Raw genomic sequence first — 23,183 nt, 5'->3', positions numbered from 1 at the left:
ATACTTATGATATTTAGGCAAGGAAAAGAAAATCAAAGCAGTACATTCCAAATACGATTTTAAATAGAGAATTTTGGCATAGTCTAATTATTTAGAATTATATCTTTTATTTACATATAAGACTTTAAAGCTGGGCTGGGGATGTGGCTCAAGCAGTAGCACGCTCGCCTGGCATGCGCGGGGCACTGGGTTTGATCCTCAGCACCACATAAAAAAAAAATAAGATGTTGTGTCCACCGAACACTAAAAAATAAATATTAAAAAATTCTCTTCTCTCTCTCTCTCTCTCTCAAAAAAAAAAAAAAAGACTTTAAAGCTAGGAATTCCCATCCCTCAATGATACTTCCTCTATGAAGTATGCCCCAAACTTCTAAACCAAATTAATAGTTCCCTCCTCCATTCACATCTTTTGGGCATAAGGCCAATGTCACTGGTCATATGAGATATTTACCTATCTGAATTGCTCCTGAAACTATAAAAGCCCCTAAGGAGTAACTGTCATATTTTTGTATCACCACTGCCCTCATACTATTAGGCACTTAGTAGATGTTTATCAATATGTTACAGAAAGGAACCAAAGGCTACTGGGCATAGAGCTCTTAAGTAAAAATGAAAGAAGTGGTTCTAGACAGAAAAATATGGATTAAAAAACATTTTTTAAATTATTTATGCTTCTGCTCACAAAGAATTAACTGTTCATATGCCTTTTAGTTATCAATAACTAGAAAACCAGATTCAATATATGAAGCACTTTTTTTTTAGATATTGTATGACTGGCAGTGCAGTGCAGGATTCTGATCCCTGAGAGAAGGAAAACAAGCTCTACATTTCTCCAGCTTTCTGTTATATAGGCAGTTTCTAGGATATAGACCAGCACAGCTTAGTTTGAGCTAATATAATAAGAATACCATACAATTGGTGGCTTAACAATAAACATTTATTTTTCACAGTTTTGACAGCTAGAAATCCAAAACCTAAGTGATGGTAGATTTGTTTTGGATTGCAAATGGCCATCTTCTCAGTGTGCGCTCATGTGGCAGAGAGAGATAGGAAGCAAGTTCTCTCCTACCTCTTCTTATAAAGGGCACAAATTCCACTCGTAAGCACTCACCCTCATAATCAAATCACCTCCTAGTGGCTTCATTTCCTAACAATATCATACTGGAGGTTAGAATCTCAATCTGTGAATTTTAGGGAGATAACATTCAGTTCATAGAAGGAAGGATATGGAGGGGGAAAAAAAAAGCCCAGCTGCCTCACTGAGCTGGAGAGAAGACAAGAGTTTGGGGATACTAAAGTGCCTAGATTTACACATCAGAATATAAGAAAGTAAGACAGCACTCCGGAGATCTGCACGGAGTAACCTCAATTCTCTGGGTAAACATTAATCTGTGAATTTATGGTAAAATTCCACGAGACTGGAGAAACAATTACATGAAAGAAGTAAGCAAAACAATTTCTTAAACGCAGACAGGGTTAAGAATACTTCATGTTTCCACCAGCCACAGTAGAGAGACTTCATAAAACACAGGGTAACAGAGTACCCAGAAAGACAGTACTCAGAAAGACAGCATCTTAGTAATAACTAAATTAAACTAGAGATTGTTTTAGATGAGCCCCAATAGAACTTAAAAGGAAGCATAAAAAGGGTCAAATTGATTGTAAGTAACTTATAACTTGTATACCAGAACAAAATCCAGTGTCCTTTAAAGCAACATAGCACCAGGCTGGGTGTGATGGCATACACCTGTAATCCTAGCAACTCAAGAGGCTGAGGCAGGAGGATCACAAGTCAAAGCCATCCTCAGCAACTTCACAAGGCCCTAAGCAACTCAGTGAGACTTTGTCTCAAAACTGAAAATAAAACAGGCTGAGGATGTGGCTCAGTGGTTAAGAGCCCCTGGGTTCAATCCCTGATGCCACAAAACAAAGACTAAAGGAATATAGTACTAAAACCCAAAATATACTGTTGGGCATACAATTAAAAAAAAAAAACTTCCAGACATGCAAATAAGCAGAAAAAATGACCTATAACCACAAGAAAGTTCAATCAACAAAAAACACATTCAGAAATGACAGAATAGCCAGTAGGAAGTTAAAAAAATTATGATCTATAATCCATAGGTTCAAAAAGCAGAGGAAAACATAAGTGTTATAAGTAGAAAAAGATATTTAAGCAAGGGGGATACATCTGAAGCGGAAATGTATGACATTAAAATAACTTGGATGAATTAAGAACAGCATAGACACAATAGGGGGGAAAAGGCCTGCATCTGGAAACACAGCAATCAAAACTATCCAAAGGATGGAAAGGAAAAGACTAAAAGTAAAAACTGAAAGGTATGTTGGTAACCTGTGAGAAAATATCAATTAGTATAACACAGACATTGAGTCCCACAAAAAGGCTGAGATAACTGGGGAGGAAAAAAAAACACCTAAATTAATGACCAAAGTATCTCATAAGAACCTTAAACCTGGAAATCAATGAACACATGGCATACATTAGTATGAGCTCATCGTTTTCTCTATATATAGATGTATAGATTTATATATATATATTCATACATACATATACATATACACAGAGAGAGAGAAATAACATGGGTATAAATGTGTGAGTATGTATGTTTATGCACACATATGTAATTCCTAGTACAATCCACTGAATGGTTCAGGGAGTGGTTTCTAAATACCACTGTCTACTAAAACAATCAGAGTTCCTTTGAGAAATGTCTGACTGGAGACAGGGAAGAATGAGATAAGTCTGGAACATAATATTGTTCCAGAAACTAAAGACATGTTCAAAGAATAAAAGAAATATATCTCAGTGGTCAAGTGCCCCCAAGTTCAATCCCTGTTACCAAAAAAAAAAAAGAAAGAAAAGAAAGAAAAAAGAAATATATCAAAGGACACAGGAAGCTCGACTAAAGGTGGCACAACTGGACAAATGTGGAGGGTTTTTGTGCATGCCTGTCGTCCTATCGGCTGGGGAGGCTGAGGCAGGAGGATTGAGAGTTCAAAGCAGCTTCAGCAATGGCAAGGTACTAAGCTACTCAGTGAGACCCTGTCTCTAAATAAAATACAAAACAGGGCTAGGGATGTGGCTCAGTGGTCAAGTGTTCCCAAGTTCAATCCATGGTACCAAAAAAGAAAAGAAAGAAGAAATCTATTAAAGGACACAGGAAGCTCGACTAAAGGTGGCACAACTGGAAAAATCTGGAGGGTTTTTGTTTCTATTTTTTGCAGTACTTGGAATGGAACTTAGTGGCACTCTACAACCAAGCTACACCTCCAGCCTTTTTTCTAATTTTGAGATAGGGTCTCACTAGCTTGTCCAGGCTGGCCTCAAACTTGCAATTCTCCTGCCTCAACCTAGCTAAGATTACAGATATGCACCACCATGCCCAGAAAATCTGGACCATTTGAAGACTGAAAATAAATAACAGTAATCTGAAAAAACAAAAACAGGAGTACACTGTTCCACATTGATTAAAATAAATGAATAAATAAATAAATGAAGAGAAAGGGAAAAGACAAAGGGAGGAGAGAAAGCTCTCTTACAGCAGTATGCAAATTAATAAATGAAGAAATTAAATTTTTTTTCAAAAATCACCATTTGGCAGAAAACACAGTAGAATTAGTTTAAAGCAAGAAATATCAATAGGTATTATGAATGGTGAAAAAATGAGATTCACAGTCTCACAGTATCACTTCAAAAACTAAGTGATTATTAAAAAAATAACAACAAGTGTTCAACAAAACTGGGCCAAAACATGACATTTTCAGATAGATAAAGTCAGGTTTTTTTTCCCAGCTGATCTGCACTGCAAGGAATACTTAAAAAAAAAAAAAAAGTTCTTTGCACTAAAGAATAAATGGCATCCAACGGGAACTTTTTCTCTTAATTTCTCTAAAAGATGATTGTTTGAAACAAATACATGTGCATAAAATTACTGTAGGATTTCTAATATATATATATATATATATATATATATATATATATATATATATATATAAACACTATATATGACAGATAAAGCACAAAGAAGTGGAGGTGAATGAAACCATATCATTGAAAGGTTCTTACATGTTATGCCAAGTGACAGAATAGTAACTCTCAATGAACTCTGATAAATTAAGGGTACATATTGTAATCCCTAGAGCAATCATTTAAAAAATGATGCAAAGAAGTACAAAAAAAGCAAATAAAGGAACTAAAATGGAATACTAAAAAAATATTCAATTGATCAAAAGGCTGGAAAAGAGTGAAAAGAATCAAGAACATAACAAATAGAAAATGAAGAAGAAAATGGTAGACTTATATCCAATCTTATCAATTTTGCACCACTAATTAAAAGGCAGACTGTTAGCCTAGATACAAAAGCAAGACCCTACTATTCTATGCTTTCTACAAGATACTTTAAATATGAAGACATAACTAGGTAAAAATAAGTAAAATAATGGTAAAAACTATGCAAACAATAAGTGTAAGAAAGTTAGAGTAGATATATCAATATAAAACAATATACACTATGAGATGGAGTAATACCACAAATAGAAGGACATTTTCATAATGATAGAAGATCAATTTATCGATTTTTTTTTTTTTTTTTGGTACACTGAGCCACATCCCCATCCCTTTTTTATATTTTTACTTAAAGACAGGGTCTTGCTGAGTTGCTCAGGACCTAAATTGCTAAGGCTGGCTTTGAACTCACAATCCTGTTTTAGCCTCTTGAGTCACTGGGATTACCAGCATGCACCACCATGCCTGGTCAATTTATGAATTGTTAATGTGAATATGTCTAAAAACAGAATTCCAAAATACATATGCAAAAACTGACAACAGGGCTGAGCGCTGTGGTGCAGGCCTATAATCTCAGTGGCTCGGAAGGCTGAGGTAGGAGGATAGCCAGGCCCTAAGTAACTCAGTAAGACCCTGCCTCTAAACAAAATATTTAAAAAAGGGCTTGGGGGCTGGGGTTGTGGCTCAGTGGTAGAGCACTTGCCTAGTACATGTGAGGTATGTGTTCGATCCTCAGCACCACATAAAAATAAATAAATAAAGGTATGTGTCCATCTACAACTAAAAAAATTAAAAAATAATTTAAAAAAAAAAAGGCTGGGATGTGGCTCAGTAGTTAAGTGCCCTGGGTCCAATCCCTGGTACGAATGAATGAATGAATGAATGAATAAATAAATGAATAAATAAATAAATAAATAAATATCTGACAATAGGCAAATTTGCACTCATGACTGGATATTTTTACACCTGTCTTTCAGTAAGTGATAAAATTAGTCAATAAAAATACAAAATATGTGGCTGGGGTTGTGGCTCAGAGGTAGAGTGCTTACCTAGCATGTGTGAGGCACTGGATTTGATCCTCAGCACCACATAAAGTAAAATAAAGACACTGTGTCCCTGTGTCCACCTGTAACTAAATACTAAAAAAAATACAAAATATAAATACTATCAACTGTACCTTGACCTGACATTTATAGAACACTATACAAAACAACTGCAGAACACACTCTCTTCAAGTGTACATTATTCACCTAATTTTAAAAAATCTGTTTTATTGAATAAGTGAACATTTAAATATGTAGGTAGAAGACAAGGCATGCAGAATTTAAAGTAACAATACATGGCTGTACTGACTAGCTCATAGCTAAAGAAATAAGACTAGAAGTTGAAACTGATGCTAGTGACTTATGATCATTTTGATGTCTATATTTAAAAACACTTTAAGTTCTTAGAACTTTGGTTCTCCAAAAGAGCTATGCAGAGAAGAACAGAAGCTAATGAGCAAACAGAAAAGTACATTACATAGTTGGGGGGGGACTGGGTCATGACGCTAAAGGAAGGTAGAATTAGTAAGTAAAGTGGATGTTCAATATGGAAAAGAGGAGGACATGAACTAAGAAAATCATTAGGCATGAAAAGAGAACACTAATTGTCCTCCAAAGAAGCAAATATCAATAAAACAACAAATATGAGGCAGAAAGGATGCAGGAAAAAACAGCATGTGGTAGCCATGCAGTAAATTTGGAAGTAGAGATTTATAAAACAGAAAGCACAGTAGCCTGGAGCAGCAATGGAGTCAAATGAAAATATTTTACTTTTCTGTTTTAAATATGGAATGATTTGTATATCTGAACAAAAGTAGTTCACTAAGCTAGATGCTAGAGAAAAAGCAAATATAGACGCAACATCCCAGGAAATAGAAGAGTAAAACAGAAGTATTAAATATCAGAGAAAGGCACAGAAACCTCTGAGATTTAACGAAAGAAACAGTAATGAGGCAGGCAAAGAGATTTACTAGAGTGAGGAAAAAAGTGAACCAGCTCACTGGTTTAAAGTGACCATTCACCTGGTACTTCCCTCTTTTCTGAGTAAGGCTAACACTGTACTGGTTAATAGCCATACTTCAAAGATTAAATGAAGAGTTATAACACAGAAAAATAAATCTACAAGGTAATCAGGAATAATTTTTTAATTAATTATAGTCTTTGAGAGAAAATAGTCTTAGGATCAACCTGGGCTTAGAAGTTACTTTTAAGCCATGGCTCTGATTAAGATCCATTCTCTAAGCCCCTACTTGGTATACCTTTTTCCAATTCAGCGATAAGGTCTGACAGCTAGTAGAGGCAGATGTCTGATGAATGCAAAGATTTTGCACCTTTACTTGTCTGCATGACAGAAGTGTAATTGAGAAGATTGTGAGGAAATTGATCATTTGAAATCTCACTCCCTCATGTACTCTTTTTTGTTCTTTGTAGTGCCAGGGTTTGAACCCAAGCCTTGCATGTGCTAGGCAAGAGCTCTACCATAGAGCTACATCCCTAGTCTGCATGCTCTTTTCCCCTTTCTCATCATTTCATTCTCCCCCAGCTACAATCTCACGTACTAATTCTTAGTATTTCATATGACTTGAGATCCTTCATGGTGGTTCCATGAGATTTTGTTCTACCAAGAAAAGACAGGTTCTTTTTAATTATTAAAGTCTATTTCACATGTGTCATGTCCTTCACCACACTCAGATTGCCCAACAATGCTGCTTAATATCATTTAAACATCTACACTCAATGTGCTTGATTTACTTTGTTGGTAACAGTCCCTTCCTTAGGCAGTAAGACAATCCCTTATGTTGATTCAAGGTCACTGACAAAAATGATAAGTCAGTTATAAAGAATTTCATATGCATATGTATGTATGCATATATTCATCCAAAAATTAACAGAATAATTTTCATTTTTACATAAAATATCAACAATATCGTCTTTCTCTTGAAAATATTTCATTTCTTTAGAATGACAAACTACAGTGGCTTCACTAAAAAATGAGTGGGTAAATTTTAAGAAATCTATAACACCTTAGAATCTTACTAGCTTACATCAAAATGACATTTTGCGTTTGTGTTTTGTCATAGCTATTTATTGCCACTTTCTAATTTTCTAATCCTTCATTTCCTATTAAATGCTTTACACATCAAAATAAATTGCTAAATTCGGAGATTGCCATGAAAAAGAAAAATCCTTTTGACTTAAACGAGAGAGGAACAGACATTTGGATTATAAAGTCTAAATTATACTCCAGGGTATTTATGCAAAAGGGTTAAAACCAAAGAAAGAATCTGCTTGCTTATTAAAAATGCAAACATTACCTCAGTCATACAAATAGCCCCAAAATCCCCAGCCACTGCCTCTGCAGATCACCCACCAGCATTACCATTACATCATGTGACATTATGGAACAATAGTGAACTTTGTGTAACATTTGAATATATTGTTTTGAAAGAATAAACTGTCATTAAGTTGAATAAAAGCTTTCTGAAATCAAACCTGGGGGGTACAGCCTTCACTGTGTGGCCCTTTTTACTACTTTGAGAAATAGCCTCATCCTGAAAGCAGTAAAGGGGGGAAAAAAGAGATCAGAGTATAAAGGCGACAGTGATGAGTGGCCCTAGCAGCCTCCTAGCATACAGAGGGCAGGGTTTTAAATTACCAGGCAGAACAATGTCTAAGCAGGAGGCTCTGCAACAAATATGCTGTACCTTAAAACTCAGAACAACATCACTTTCACCACACTATTTCCTCTCATAGCCTAGAGAGTTAAGTGATAGGCTTTGCTAAAACTGGAAACTGAGTCATATCCTATATACAAAATAGTTAAAACTAGGTGTCCTGATGCCATCTTAAGATGGGCTATCACTATAGCTACATGACTTTAGGCTATGTAAACTAAGTCAATCTATAAAATGGAAAAAATGGTAACTATCACAAAAGTATTGAGGGCATTTTCAGCTATTATTATCATAACTGTATTTATTTATTTCTACCCATTTTCTTTTCCCTTTGCTTATATTTTCTAATCATGGTCCAAAAGGTTTCTTCTTCCCAAGTGAAAGATGAGTATTACTGTAAATGCACACTGGCTTATTTCTGCCTGTAGTCTGGTCACAGTCACATGTTGCCATTTCTAGAATCCCACCATTCTCAAACAATTTTTTTTTTCTTCCTGTATTGGAATTGAACCCAGGGGGTGCTTTACCACAGAGCTACATCCTACATCCCCAGCCCTTTTTATCTTGAAACAGGGTCTCACTAAATTGCCCAAGCTGGCCTGGAACTTGCGATTTTCCTGCCTCCGGCTCCCCGTTGCTGGGATTGTAGGTTTGCACCTATGCCTGGTTCATCAAGTGATTTCTCTACCTTCCTTAGGCAAACACCAGAAAACCTCTTAACAGTCACCTGTGCCTCACTATTTTCAACCACTGAGCCACATCCCCAGCCCTGTTTATATTTTATTTAGAGACAGGGTCTCGGTAAATTGCTTAGGGGCTTGCTAAATTGCTGAGGCTGGCTTTGAACTTGCAATCCTGCCTCAGCCTCCCAAACCACTGGAATTACAGGTGTGTGCCATCAACATTTCTTAATAACAAAGGCTCAAAGCAGTAAGAAAACAATACAAGGGCAATATAATTAGTTGATGGCAAAAATCCCAATTAAAACCCAACTATCAATGCAACCAAGTTCAGTTGCATAGCATTGTGTTACATTAACCATATCACATTAATTATTAACATTTATGGTTGATGATGTTAATGATGATTTTTAAATCTGAGGTTAGCTTCACTATTAAGTGGTATTTGGCATTAACCAAATCTTCTATACTTTCCTTATTAATCAGTTTATTACCATAAAGTATTGATTATTTCAAATGAAAAAACAACTAACCCCAGAAAATTATTTAGTATATCTCAAAGTTCTGTTTGTTTTGAGTAGTTTCCTAAGGTGAAGACAAGAATTGATCACATAATTGGGCTGGGGTTGTGGCTCAGTGAAAGAGTGCTTGCCTAGCACATGTGAGGCACTGGGTTTGATTTTCAACACCACATAAAAAATAAATAAATAAATAAATAAATATAAAGGCATTGTGTCCACCTACAACTAACAAATATTTTTTTTTAATTGGTCATATAAGGTCCCACCTAGGACTAGAAGAAATTGGGAGGTGAGAGGATGGAGATGGGGAATGAAAGGAAGATGGGGAATGAAAAATTTGTGGCTATAGATAGTACTCTGTGCAATTCCAGAAGGGATGGATTAGAGAATACAGCTCTTAATTTTCTAAAGTAAAAGCTAGGTCAAAGTACATTCTACCATCATGTATATCTAAAAAAGAACAAACAAAAAAAGATAAAGGTTATGTCTTTTAATCTGTCTGAACAAGTACAGATGCAAATTTCATTAATGTTCGTTTCTTTGGAGACTCATGTTCCTCAAAATAATAAAAACTAATAAGATGGATAATAGGATATCAAAATCTAACTCTGAGGCCACTCACCTGTAAAGCAGATGAAACTCTGGGAAGATGATATATGGATAATTAAATAGCACATTTTTCTTAAGTACAGTATGGGACAGTGCGATTAATATAGGATTTGATATCAGTGAAGAAGATTCAAGTTCAATCTCTGCTTGCCAGCTGTCTGATCTTGCACAAATTATTCAAATAATTAAATAGATTTTAATTCAATGTTAATTCAAGAATTAAATGGATCTTATGGGGGGAACATTTTAATACAAACAGTTTTATATAAGTGTGTTTTATATTACATGATACCAGGTTGTTATGACCTGGGTCTCCTTTCCAAAACTCATGCTGAAACTTAATCCCCAAAATTATATTCTAATGGATTGGGAGGTGGGGCATTTGGGAAGGGATTAGGATTAAATGAGGTCATGAGGATGGGAACCTAAGACTGCATTAATGCCTTTGTTACAAAAGGAAGAGGGAGCAAGCTATGTGATATCCTTCACCATGTCATGACCTAACATATAAGTCCTCACTAGATGCCATGCAGGTAGCAGTGTCAAGCTCTTGGATTTCCAGAACTGTAAGGTAAATAAATCCTTTATAAATTACCCAGTCTGGCTGTGAACTGTGGCACAAGCCTATAATCCCCGCTACTCTGGAGGCTGAGGCAGGAGGATCACAAATTCAAGGACAGTGTGGACAACATACCAAGACCTTGTCTCAAAATATAAAATAAAAAGGGCAAGAAGTATAGCTCATTGATAAGAGTGCCACTGGGTTCAATTCCAAGTACTGAAAAAGTAAACAACTAAATTACCCAGTCTTCAGTATTAAGTTATAGCAACAGAAAACTAAGGTGCAGGTTAAATAAACTGGGCCTTACAATTCATTGTTTTCTCATTTGGTGATGGACATGGGATTGAGGGGAGGAGGATGCCTGGGGAACTATAGCATAAATACTGTTCACTTAACAGAAAAATCATTTCTACCACTTAATGCAGATATAAAAACAATAAAGTTATGGCCTTCATATGACCTCAAAATACGCTTATCAAGTGGGTGCTCTTGCCTCTCATAAATACATTCTGATGCAAAACACTTGCCAGAATTAATTACAAATGCATCAGTGGTTGTAAAAGTTTTTTTGTGGGTCTAAACTAATCAAGCCATAGCCTAGATCACAAATAAAAATTAAAATCTTTTCAGGGAAATACAATAGGGAAGGGCCAACTCCAACACTATTCATTCATTACTCAGTCCCTACTGAACATTAGGCTCTATTTCAAGTGTTGGGGATTCAATTTTAAGACATAGAAAGTTTCTGCCATAATGGAGTTCATATTACAGCAGAAAAACAGAGTAAACAAATTTATAATAGAGGTCAATGACTGAATGCTACAGAAAAAAAAAAAAAACAAGCAGAGAAAAAGGCTATAATTTGAAATAGGGTAACCAAGGAAGGCTTCATGGAGAAGATGCCATTTACGGAAAAACCCAGGGAGAGAATAATGGAGCCATATAAACCTCTCTGGCAAGTTCAATGAGACAAAATGCAACCCCTTACCTTTCAAAAGGGGCTGGAAAGTTGGAATCTCTTGTAACTTGATGACATCAGGATCATTGCTGACATTCCGTGAGGCCTGAGAGCCCTGAGCTACAACCACAATATCATCCATCTTGGCTCTATGCTTAGCTGGAGAAGGAGTCACTGAAAATAAAGTTACACTGCTCAGGAACTGCATAGTAGCACTCTGCTTCACCACAGCTGTTTTCAATGTAACAATTAGAAAGAGTATTTTTACATCGTAAAATCTAGATTTTTTTTTTTAGGTAGGAGGATGAATTCTCAGAGAACCTCTATTTTCTGTGGTATTAAAAAAATCCAAACATTACGAGAATATGACATGTATGAACTTTCACAACTAAACATTTTATTATTCAGTACACTAAAGTATAGGCAGGTTGTATTTTAAACTTTTCCTTTGATTCCCCTGATCCTTCTGACATATGTCCCTATTTTACAAATGAGGAAATGAGTGTACAAAATTTGGCTGTGATTTGACCAAGGTCAATACTAGGAAAAGTTAGAAAAGAAACTGGAAATGCATGGGTTGTTGGTGCAAATAGGGTTGCAAAGCTATCTACCTTATCACAGCCCGCCAGGTGTGTTTATAATAGAGTCTAGTCATGGGGAAAACCCCTGGTCTCAACTCAGATGATAGATCTATTCTTGAAACTCCAGGCCCTTTACCTCTGTTACAGCATTACTCCATGGACAGAAACAATCAACAGGTCTATTCTAGGCTGAAGCAAAATTCAGAAGTTTGGAGAACCGCTACAGAGGCAGGTCAATTTCAGGATCCTTAGGAAAATGTAATCCATTTGGAGGAAAGAAATTCAAACCATAAAGGATTCCCAAACCAAGACCTGCCCCCCAAACATCTTCCCGGTTAGGGCAAGAATGAATTCTTGAAGTGTGTTACATTCTAGAAGGTAGTATTCTCAGGTTTATCATGGCCATGTCTCAAAGATGCATCCAGGGGATGTTACTGAACTGCTTTGCATTCTGGAAGTTGGTCTCCTGATTCTTGGCACTCTTTTAGAAAAACCTCTGTGGGGCTGGGGCTGTGGCTCAGTAGTAGCGCACTTGCCTGGCATGTGTGAGGCACTGGGTTTGATTCTCAGCACCACATATAAATAAAATAAAGGTCTATCAACAACTTAAAAAAAAAAAATCTTTGCTACTTTTATTCCTTTTCAAGAAAAATTTCTTAATCACTTTTGGCAAATCACCTAACATTTTATAAAAGCAATGACAAAAATCTTTCCCATTACAAGTGTGATTCCTCCTTCCCCAGACTCCAGTGGAGAAATACCTTCTTCAAAACATTCTAACTGGCCTCTATTATCTTATCCTTAAAATGAAGGTACTGTAAAGATTAAAAAATAAACATATGTAAAGCACTTGAGGGAATAGGCAAATTCTAACATCAGGAATGAACCTATGATGTTAGTTTATGGGTGAACAATGAAATTAAAAATGCCACCCCCCTTTCCCCAAACTGCTTCTGACCTGAGGGGCAAGAAATTGAGAGGCAGCCATTATTACTATGTTTGTTATAACATATGATATTCTGAGCCTTCCAAAGAAAGAATGTTAACAAAGCTAGTTGATGTTGCTCACCTTTAAAAGCTGTTCCAACATAACCCCCCCAGAACTCAGGTCTGAACTAATCCTGAAGGACATCCTTCAGAGTGAATAATCCCTAGATCTGTTAGCTTCTACTTTTCAGAATGATAAATTCTACCAGGAAAAGAGCAATTCTAAAACCAGGACACTTTATAGGTCCCAGAGTTAATTCGGATTAGCAGGCCTGCAGCTTATTCAGAGCATTCCTAGCAGTCCCAGGATTTGTGGAGAACAAAAAAACAAAACCAAAAAAAGGGAGGGTGGGAATGTTCCTCAATTAAACACCATTTTTTTTTTTTGAGCACTCACTATATTCTCAGCATAGTAATTTTCCCATTCCTACCTCAAACTAAAAAAATATGGACAGGAGGAGAATAGAAGAGTTTGCCATTTGACCAACTTCTATACTATCAGAAAAGAAGCCAAGACACCTGAGGGGAAAAGGCAGTTTCTGGAAACCTTTACATCCAAAGATTCAGGGAGTCTGTACAGCTATCGCACATCTTTTGTAAAAAGAACCCGCTAAAACCTGTTTTTAAGAAAGCCTGTTTTGGAGGTCCTGTTTATGATCCATCCATTGTGTGAACCGAATCTCAGTATCTCAGTCGCCAATACTAGAGCCAAAAATTAATCAGGTCGTTGTTAAAAGATTACACTGCAGCTGAAGAAACGGCTGTTTTTAAAATTAATAATGGGCCTCGGCGCCTGCGTTGGCTTAGGGGAAATCAAGGCTAGGACAGACGGTTACTTTTCTTTTCTTTTTTCTTTTTTTTTTTTAAGGAAGCATGGTGAAGGCTTTCTGTGCGCTGCCGCCGGCCGTCCTGGGCGGCAGCCTGCTCGCGAGCAGACCAGCCGGCTGGAGGAGAGCAGGAAGTTAGGGCACCGACCTGAGGAGTTCAGATCGTTGGGTCGGCTCTCGGCCTCGGAGCTCTGCTCACTGCCCATGGTGCCAGCAGCGGTGGCAGCGGAAGAACGGCGGGCGGGGCAGTGACCGCTCCGGCGACAGGGCAGGGACTGGGGACCGGGACGGGGACGCTAGACAGTCTGGGCGCCGCGGTGAGGCCGGAAAGATGCGCCCAGTCCGCGCAGGGACCGGGGCGGCCGGGATAAGGGGCCCTATTTGGGGGACAGACGTGCGAAGAGGCGCGGCGCGGATACCCGCTGCTCGCCCTCTTTCCTTCCGAGAGCCCTAAATGAAGAGGCGGGGGACACCAGCATTGCCGCGTCTGCGACCGGCGGGCGGCGCCGCTTTCACTCACTGGCTCGAACCCCGCAGCTCGCTCCTTCCGGGACGCGGATTGGCGGCTCCGGCGACTCGAGGCCTTCAGTTCCGGGTTATGAGGCGCTCCCACCGCACCCCACCCCACTGCCAAAGGGAGGGAAGAGGAAATCAGCTCCCTGGCCTAGAATGGTGCCTCCTTAAAGGGCCCGGCCACCTCTAAGAGCCTGACCGCCTCAAAGCTAGAACTGGCCTAAAAGGGTAAGCCCTTTCTTACTGTAAAGATGCGTCACCTTTAAGCACCACCCACACATTGAGCATTCTCACACCCATATACTAGAACGACTTTACAAAATAGGTATTTTGAAGTCTGTTTTACAAATGGAGAAAGAATGGTGCTACTTAAACCTAGGATGCAAATCCTCAACCCTCTGGATGGAAAGATCCTTTGTAAGCTTTGAAAACTGGGAGTTTGGAAGTGGAAAATCACACACACAAAAAAAATATTAAGAGAGCGTGAAGGAAATAACTGGAAATGAGATGAAAATAACAAATTGAAAATGCTGATCACCTAATTAGTGTGAGTGTGCATCTTCAAAGGTAAGTAAATGATCCTACATCATAGGCACTCTCTGGGCGTCTTGACAATTACCAGGTTACTGTGCAACTAGCAACAGGTGAGCAATGAATTCAAGTAATGCAAAATGGCAGATTTGGCGGTTGGAGGATGTAAACTAGCAATGCAATGCCATCAAGGAGTTGGGTGCCCTAGGATTCTCAGGACTTTGCAACTTATTTTATACTGTTTCCTTCAAGAAATTACAAGCCAATACCTTGAGATTTTATATGTATAAATACTATTTCAGGAATGTCGAATTGACTAAACGATGTTTAAGTCTACTCCACTATATCACAGGTGTGTCCCCTATTTTACCTCATTTAGTTTTAATGAAACTTGATTTTGTAATGTTAAGGACTGTCTGATTTCAAACTTGGTGCTCTTTCCTCTAATTTGTTTGCAATGAGAAAATTGCAAACAAATGTTAAGTTCAGTGTTCTAAGAGAATATGAAGATAGAACTAAAAACTGCCTGAGATCAGAATAGGCTCCTAAAAGGTGGTGAACCTATATTCTTGAGGTTCACATAAGCCTCAAGGAATAAGGGATTAGGAAGGACTCACTAAGCAGGTAAACCATTTCCTCCTGGAGAGCCCTTTGCTAGCCTTCCAGATCTGCCCTCCTTAAGAGTGAGAGAGGAGATAAAAGGGGAGTGGAATAAAGACTCATTCTAGTTCTTGTCCCCTCTCTTCCACATCAAAGTGTGTTTGTTTTGTGTCCCATACTCAACCCATAGTGGCATTATGATGTTGTTTATGCTTCCCTTTGGGTGTCTATTTTATTTTAAAAGAGAGGTTCTGTCCCATCTCCTGATGAATGGAGAAATAAAATTGGTACATGCGTATAGTGCAATATTATTTGGCCAAAAAAGGGGAGTAAGTGCTAATAAATTCTTCTACATTGATAAGCCTTTTTTCAATCGGCATCATGTTTTCAGGTTTTATCACAGAAGCCCATATATTGGACTGGGGATGTAGCTCAGTGGCAGGGTGCTTGCCTAGCATGTTCTAGATCCTGGGTTCCATCCCCAGCGCTGGAATGGGGGGGGGGGGAAGCCATATTGCCACATATTGTAATTCCATTTACATGACAGGTCCAGAAGAGGCACTACAGGTATAGAAATAGATCTGTGGTGGCCTAAAGCTGAAAAGGAAGCTGAGGGGGATAAAGGGAGTGACTACTAATGGGATATGGGGGCTTCTTTCTGAAGATGTGGGAAATGTTCTAAAATTTATTGTGATGGTGGTTATACAGCTATTTTTAAAAGCACCGATATGTACACTTTAAACGGGTGGATTGTGTTATGTAAATTTATCTCCATAAAGTTCTATTCAGAAAAAGGATATCTGAAAATGTAATGCCCTTATTGACTAACTCAATATTTACAGGAGGCTGCAATGTGCTGGGGGCTTGTTAGAGTCTAAGATAAGAGATCCAATAAACCCCAGGCCCTGTCCTTAGGAAACTTACATCCTGGTGGCAAGAAAATGAAATGAGTGTTTTTATAAGGATTCTAATGGTGGAACTTTATAGAAGTAGGAAACATTTGGGATTGATGCCTTTTAGCACCCCTAAAATCACTTCCACATGAGTAGCAAGTTGTGTTTGTTATTGTATGTGCGATAATGAACAACTGAACAGTCTTTTCAAGTTAATAAAGTACTTTCATATATATATTAGCCTCATGTGACCTGCCTATAAAGTAGAAACTACTTCCTTAATTTTACAGAGAAGTGATCTAGGTCACACAACTAATTAGTGAAAAAACCAGGACTCAAATTTTCTAAGACTTTTTCAAATTAACTTTTTCAAATTAATAAGTCCCATCCATCGGGTCTCCCAAGCCAGAAATCTGTTTACCTTTACCACTACCCCAACCAGTCACTAAGTCCTGGAAAGCCTGTCTCTTCTATATCTGTACCTTTTGAGGGGCTCATCAATTCTTCCATTTTCTGGAAGACACAAGGACTCTGACCTCACCTCCTTCAGTACATTCTCCATGGTCAGGCAGAGAGAAATTTCCAGAATATTAATTATTTTTTTCTGATTGATATTCTCTGTTCCTCTCTGTACATAGGCAGTGTTCGTGCCAGGTGGACTGACTTTCTAAATAGTCGTGCTTTTTCCATCTGGACTAGTTAGCCTTTTCCTCCCAGTCTAGCTAAGTGAATTTCATCCTAAGGAATGTTAAACCTAAAAAGATTTAACCTAGGTATCCCTTCCTGAAAGGCCTACCTCTGAACTTCCATGGTTAGCAGTTTCCATCATAACATTTATTCTTTCCATAACCACTGGTTTTCTTGTCTGTCTCTACTGAACTACAAACATCTTGAAGGTAGAGCTCATGTCTTATTGTTCTTCAATTTTCCTTGCAGACACTTAATCATGTTTTCTTTCTTTTTATTTTTTATGTGTTGGAGTTATAGAAGGACAGTATGGCTTTTAAAATTTATTTATTTATTCTAATTTGTTATACATGACAGCAGAATGCATTTCAATTCATAGTACACATATGGAATACAAATTTTTATTTCTCTGGTTGTATACAAAGTAGAGTCACACCATTCCTGGTTCAAAAATGTGTCATTTTGGAGGTATGTCTGGGGGTAGGAGTGAGGGGAACAGTGATTTAGTAACAAACTTCTACAATCTATGCACATTTTCCATTGTTTGGCAACAAATATATTTTAGTTAAATATTTACTGAGGGGCTGCAGTAGGGGCTCTAGAGGTAGAGCACTTGCCTGTCATGTGTGAGGCCCTAGGTTCAATCCTCAGCACCACATATAAATAAATAAATACATGTACCTAGGGTAATGATGTCCATCTCATTCCACCATCTATACCCCCATGCTCCCTTCCTCCCCAACAGCATACCCTTGTTTTATTTTATTTTTATATGGTGCTGAGGATTGAACCCAGTGCCTCAAACGTGCCGGGCAAGCACTCTGCCACTGAGCTAGAGCCCCAGCTCTTAATCATGTTTTCTGAATAAAATACTTTTTAAAAATGCCTTTACATAGATGGGACTTCTAGCTCTCAAGAGAAGAGGATTAATAATCTTCAAGCAATGAGGCAACAATGGATATGGTTTCTAGTTTATACACCTGTTTCATATCAATAAAAAATTTTCCTTAATCATTATTTTTGTCCTTTGTTCACTGTTGTCACTTCAACAATAACAGTTCATTGTATCAAAACACTAATCTGAATTTTTTTAATTTTTGGTACTGGGAATTGAAACAAAGGGTGCTCTACCACTGAGCTATCTCTCTACCCCTTTTTATTTTTCATTTTGAGACAGGGTGTTGCTAAGTGGCGTAGGGCCTCAAAAAACTGTTGAGGCTGGCCTTGAACTTGGGATCCTCCTATCTCAATCTCACCAGTCCCTGAGATTACAGGAGTGCTCCACCATGCCTGGATAATCTGACATTTCTAATGATGGAAAGGTCTACTAGGATGGACTTACACAACAGCCCCAACAACAGAAATAAATGCACAAATGCATCAATCAATCCCTTACTGTATAAGGACAGTAACTTCACTGGAAAATCACTCTGGAGTTTACTTTTCTTTGGTAACTCTTTGAAACCAAAATGTGGCAACATTATTGTAAGTGGAGAGTCGGTCATCCTCTGAATACAGCTAGTCCAGTCAGTTTCACAGTCTATTGTTGACAAGTTTTCTCTGACAATATATACCTCCTATAGCTATTGGTTAAAACTACGGTGTAGCTGTTGGCTGTATAAGCCTACATTGCATAATGTTTCAGGTTCCATAGCTCTTTCACACCAAAGTAAATATATTGTCAAAGGTTAAACCATTTGGCAGAGTATGTCAGTGGTTCAAAAATATGTCATTTGGGAGCTATATCTGGGGGTGGGAGTGAGGGGAGCAGTGATTTAGTAACAAACTTATGTGCAATCTATGCACATTTTCCATTTTTGGCAACAAGTTAAATATTTACTGAGATATTGCAGTAGTGGCTCAGTGGTAGAGCACTTGCCTGGCATGTGTGAGGCCCTGGGTTGAATCCTCAGCACTACATATAAATAAATAAATAATATAAAAGATCCATTGACAACTAAGAAATATTTTTTAAAAAATTTACTGAGCACCTATTACATACCAGGTACTAAGCTAAGTGTTAGGGATACAATTTTAACTGTAATATGTTGTTTTCAACATCATTATTAGTCACACCTAAAAACAGTAAATCCTGCCGAAAGTCGCATGCTTTCCTCCAGGTTTGCAGGACATATAATATTTAACTCAAGAATTGTCGAATCTAATTGAAGACTCTCCATTATTCAGTTATGGAAATAGGATCCTCATAACTATATTCCAAATAAGATGCACTGTACATTTCCAAACATCAAGAAATTGCTCTCAGTGGTTGTCTCTGGGACCAGGGACTAGGAGATTGGGACAGTGGAGCTGCGAGAGGGGAGCATTTACGTTTGAGTTTTTTTCCTTGTGCTTTGGTGCGCGCTTGGCCTCACAGAGGCGAGAAGGCACAGCTGCAGACCCTCGGGCTGCCTGCAGTCTGGCGCCCATGCCTCCCCCGCAGCGCGCACAGCCCGGGGCAGGCAAGGTGGAGCTAGCTAGGTGAGGATGCCTGAGAACGCGGGCTCATTCCGGGGCTCTGCACTGGGTGCCTGCAGTCTCCGCGGCTAATGGGTACACGGTTCTTGCCGATGCCACTTGGTTGAACGTTGCTGGGAAGCAGCTCCGGGTTGCAGGGCAGGAACGTGCCCTTCCCCCGCGGCAAACTTTCGGTCGTGCAACGGAAGCAGGAACTTGCTAACCACAAAACCCGGCCGGCGGTTGCTGGAGCTGCCGAGCACCCCCCTCCCCAACCCCGCAGTCCTCGCCTAGACCCCCGGCGCGGATTCGCTGGTACTTTATGCGGGCGCATCGGATCTGTCTTTGCTTTCAAAGGGGAACTGGGACCCCCGGGGTCCTCTCGCCACCAGGTAAAGGCGTTTTCGTCCTCCTCTCTCCTCTCTCGACTGGCCCCTAGAAGCTCCTTTCCTAGGGCCGAGTTCCTCCACTCACATCGAGCATCCGAAGATTTTTGTGTCACTGCAGTATCCCAAAGGGGATTGCCAGGCAGGGTCAGAAGCACCTGCCTTAAATGGCACCAGCTCAGCATTGTTATCAGAGGGAGAGGCGGAAGAATAGTTCAGTGAGCAACATACCTTTCTTCAAAGGAAGGGAAATTTCCCCATGTTTTCTTGTATGGTTTATTTCCATTTTCCTACTCTCCTAATCGCACAATTGTAATAATTGTGCATGTGCTTCTGCAGTTCTAAGCATCCTGATAAATTAGAGTATGCTGTGAGTAAAATGATTTCCAATATTTGAAATAGTCATGTACAAATAAATCTTAGTGATCCTAGTAAGCTGGAGTAAAGGCTCATGTACTTTCTCTCTCATTCCTGTAACGTTTCCCCCATCTGCCAGCCGAACAGCTTGATTTCAGACCTTTAAGGCTAAAATAATAACGGGTTAGAAAGTAATCAGTTGGAGTTGTAGCTCAGTGGTAGTGTTTGCCTAGCAAGCACAAGTCCCTGGGTTCTATTCCCAGCACCACAAAAATAAATGGATAATCAAATTTAAGACAAAAAGAGGGAGGAGAGCACAGCTTCATAATTTTTTAGCCTCTTTAATGAGATAAGCTCTTTAGAACTTCTTGCAGTGCAGGTGCTATAAAGATGCTGCATAAAGAGAACCCTCCTGACCCATCTCTCATAGTTCAGGTTTCTTAGCAGGGAAGAGACTATTTAGAATCCAGTTGAAAGTAAGGTATTTGCCTGTCTTTCTCTTGTTTCCTTTGGGATAGAAAACAGGCATGTAGACTGAAGCAGCATAATAAGTAACTAGTGCCAAGATTTTTAACCTGCAGAATCCGTGATACCCAAAGAGTCTGTGAATAGAATTCAGGACATATATGAACTAAGGTGAAACAATGTGTTATTTCACTAACCTCTAAGTGAAAGGTAGCATTTCCTTCAAGAGGAATATAGGCAAAAGCCACAGTAATAATAACAGTAGCTGTGATTTGCCACCCGTAGGCATCACAGATATTTTCATGTATGTTACTTGTTGCATGTATCTCAAAATATTATTTTTTATATATTTTATTTTCTTGTTGTAGTTGAACACAATACCTATTTTTATTAAATTGTTTAATGTGGTGCTGAGGATCGAACCCAGGGCCTCACATGTGCTAGGTGAGCACTGTACCACTGAGCTACAACCCAAGCCTCAAAATATAAATTATAGCAGTTATGGGGCTGGATTTGTGGCTCAGCAGTAAAGCATTCGCTTAGCAGCTTCCAGGCCCTGGGTTAGATCCTCAGCACCACATAAAAATAAATAAAAATAAAGGTATTGTGTCCAACTACAACTAAAAATAAAGATTTTTTAAAATTATGGCAGTTACTAGATGTACCAGTTATTATTTAATTAGTTAATAAAGAAGTACATAGCCGAGCCCTGTGGCTCATGTGAGGCTGAAACAGGAGGATCGAGAGTTCAAAGCCACCCTCAGCAAAAGTAAAGCATTAAGCAACTCAGTGAGACCCTGTGTCTAAATAAAGTACAAAATAGAGCTAGGGAGGTGGCTCAGTGGTTGAGTGCCCCTGAGTTCAATCCCCAGTAAAAAAAAAAAAGTATCAGTAGCAGTGGAAGTACATATATGCCAGACATAGTGACACACACCTGTCATCCCAGCTACTTACTTGGGAGCCTGAGTCAGGAGACTTGTAAGTTCAAAGTCAAGCTGGGCAATTTAGCAAGGCCCTGTGTCCAAAAAAAAAAAAAGGCTGAGGCAGTGATGCGGTGGTGGAGCCTCCCTGAATTCGGTTCCTAGTACCACACACACAGCAGCACATATATATCACACAATGTCGGGTTTTTTATTCTAACTGCAAGTGGGAATAATAAGGGGATCTATCTCATTAGGATTCTTGTAAGGATTAAAGACATATGTGTAAAGTGCTTAGAATGGAGACTGGCATGTGAGAAACCATGTTACCATTTTATTATATACAGAAATTGAACATAACAGCAAAGGAGGTATTAGACTTGTGTTCTATTCCTATAGACTGATTTTGTTTTTTTAACCTTTCTAAAAATATATTTATTTTTTAGTTGTAAGTGGACACAATATCTTTATTTCATTTTTATTGGGTGCTGAGGATTGAATCCAGTGCCTCACGTGTGCTAGATGAGCACTCTACAACTGAGCCACAACCCTAGCCCTATTTTTTAATCTTTTTGTATTTTTTTTACTAAAGTTTGTACCTCACATGGGTTTACTCTACATGTTTTATAATTCTACCATGTTTTTCAATTAATTGATTTATTTCTCAAGTATTTTTCTAATAGGTTAGACATTTTTCTTTATTGCAAGAACATAAGCATGAAAAAATAGAGATATGAGCAAATGCAGGCTAATTTTTTCCTACATAAATGAGTCTGAAGTATGAAGGGTAATATTTACAGTATTCATTAATTCTACATGGATCATGGAACCTTCTCAGATTTTGTTCCACCATCTTAACGTTTCTTCTGGTTGAGGTAAGAAGTTCTATCGATTTTGATGGATGGCAATGAAATGTGCAATATTTCATTGCACATTCATACAAAATAGTTTCACTGCCTTAAAAATCTGCTCTGCTCCACTCATTCATTCCTCTTTTCTTTCTGGTAAGCACTGTCTCTTTAGCTTGGCTTTTCCAGAATGTCACATAGTTGGAATCACATCAGTTCAGACTGGCTGCTTCTTTCACAAGCAATATGATTTGATCATTTCCTTTTGATGCTGAATAATATTCCACTGTATACTTGTATCTCATTTTGTTGATCCATTTCCCTATTAATGAACAGTTTGATTGTGTCCAGTTTGGGGAAAATTATGAATAAAGCTACTGTAAGCATTCTTGAGCAGGTTTTTGTATGGATACAGTTTTTAACACATTTGGGTAAATATATAATAGGACAATTGCTTAATTGTTTGGTAAAACTATATTTAGCTTTGTAAAAAATTACCTGAGTTTTTCCAAAATGATTATACCATTTTGCATTCTTATAAGCAATGAATAAAAGTTCTTATTGCTCCATATCATTGACAGTATTTGCTGTTATCACTTTTTGGATTTTAGACATTCTTATATGTGTGTAGTGGTATCTCATTTGAATTTGCAATTCCCTAATGACACGTGACGTTGAGCACCTTATGCTTATTTGTCATATATGTATCTTTGGTGAGGTCTATGCAAATCTCCTGCCCATTTTTTAGGGTTTTTCCCCCTTATTATTGAGTTTTAA

The 23,183-nt window shown here is 38.3% G+C and overlaps 2 protein-coding genes across 9 annotated transcripts in view; one reads left to right on the top strand and one right to left on the bottom strand.

Moving 5' to 3' along the window:
- Borcs5 (BLOC-1 related complex subunit 5) overlaps positions 1-14,420 on the bottom strand; it is a 118,062-nt gene extending 103,642 nt beyond the window's left edge. For 3 of the 4 annotated variants that reach the window (XM_046436269.2, XM_046436267.1, XM_046436270.2), the window contains exons 1-2: positions 13,898-14,263; positions 11,385-11,528 (exon numbers count right to left, since the gene is read on the bottom strand). In XM_046436269.2, coding sequence (XP_046292225.1) covers positions 11,385-11,528; positions 13,898-13,955 — 202 coding nt within the window. In that variant the 5' untranslated portion in view covers positions 13,956-14,263. The other variant, XM_046436268.2, reaches the window with a different exon arrangement.
- Mansc1 (MANSC domain containing 1) overlaps positions 14,399-23,183 on the top strand; it is a 37,456-nt gene continuing 28,671 nt past the window's right edge. For 2 of the 5 annotated variants that reach the window (XM_046436265.2, XM_058576164.1), the window contains exon 1: positions 19,550-19,822. The gene's annotated coding sequence lies outside the window, so the exon portion shown is untranslated. Of the gene's footprint in view, positions 14,491-14,807; positions 14,830-19,548; positions 19,823-23,183 lie in introns of those variants that run through there. The other 3 variants (XM_058576167.1, XM_058576168.1, XM_058576165.1) reach the window with 3 other exon arrangements.

The sequence above is a fragment of the Marmota monax genome, unplaced genomic scaffold (assembly GCF_021218885.2).
Source record: "Marmota monax isolate L192 unplaced genomic scaffold, Marmota_monax_Labrador192_F-V1.1 WCK01_AAM20220418_F8-fsc00012, whole genome shotgun sequence".
NCBI classification, from domain to species: Eukaryota; Metazoa; Chordata; class Mammalia; order Rodentia; family Sciuridae; genus Marmota; species Marmota monax.
This window is presented reverse-complemented; position numbering and strand designations above follow the sequence as displayed.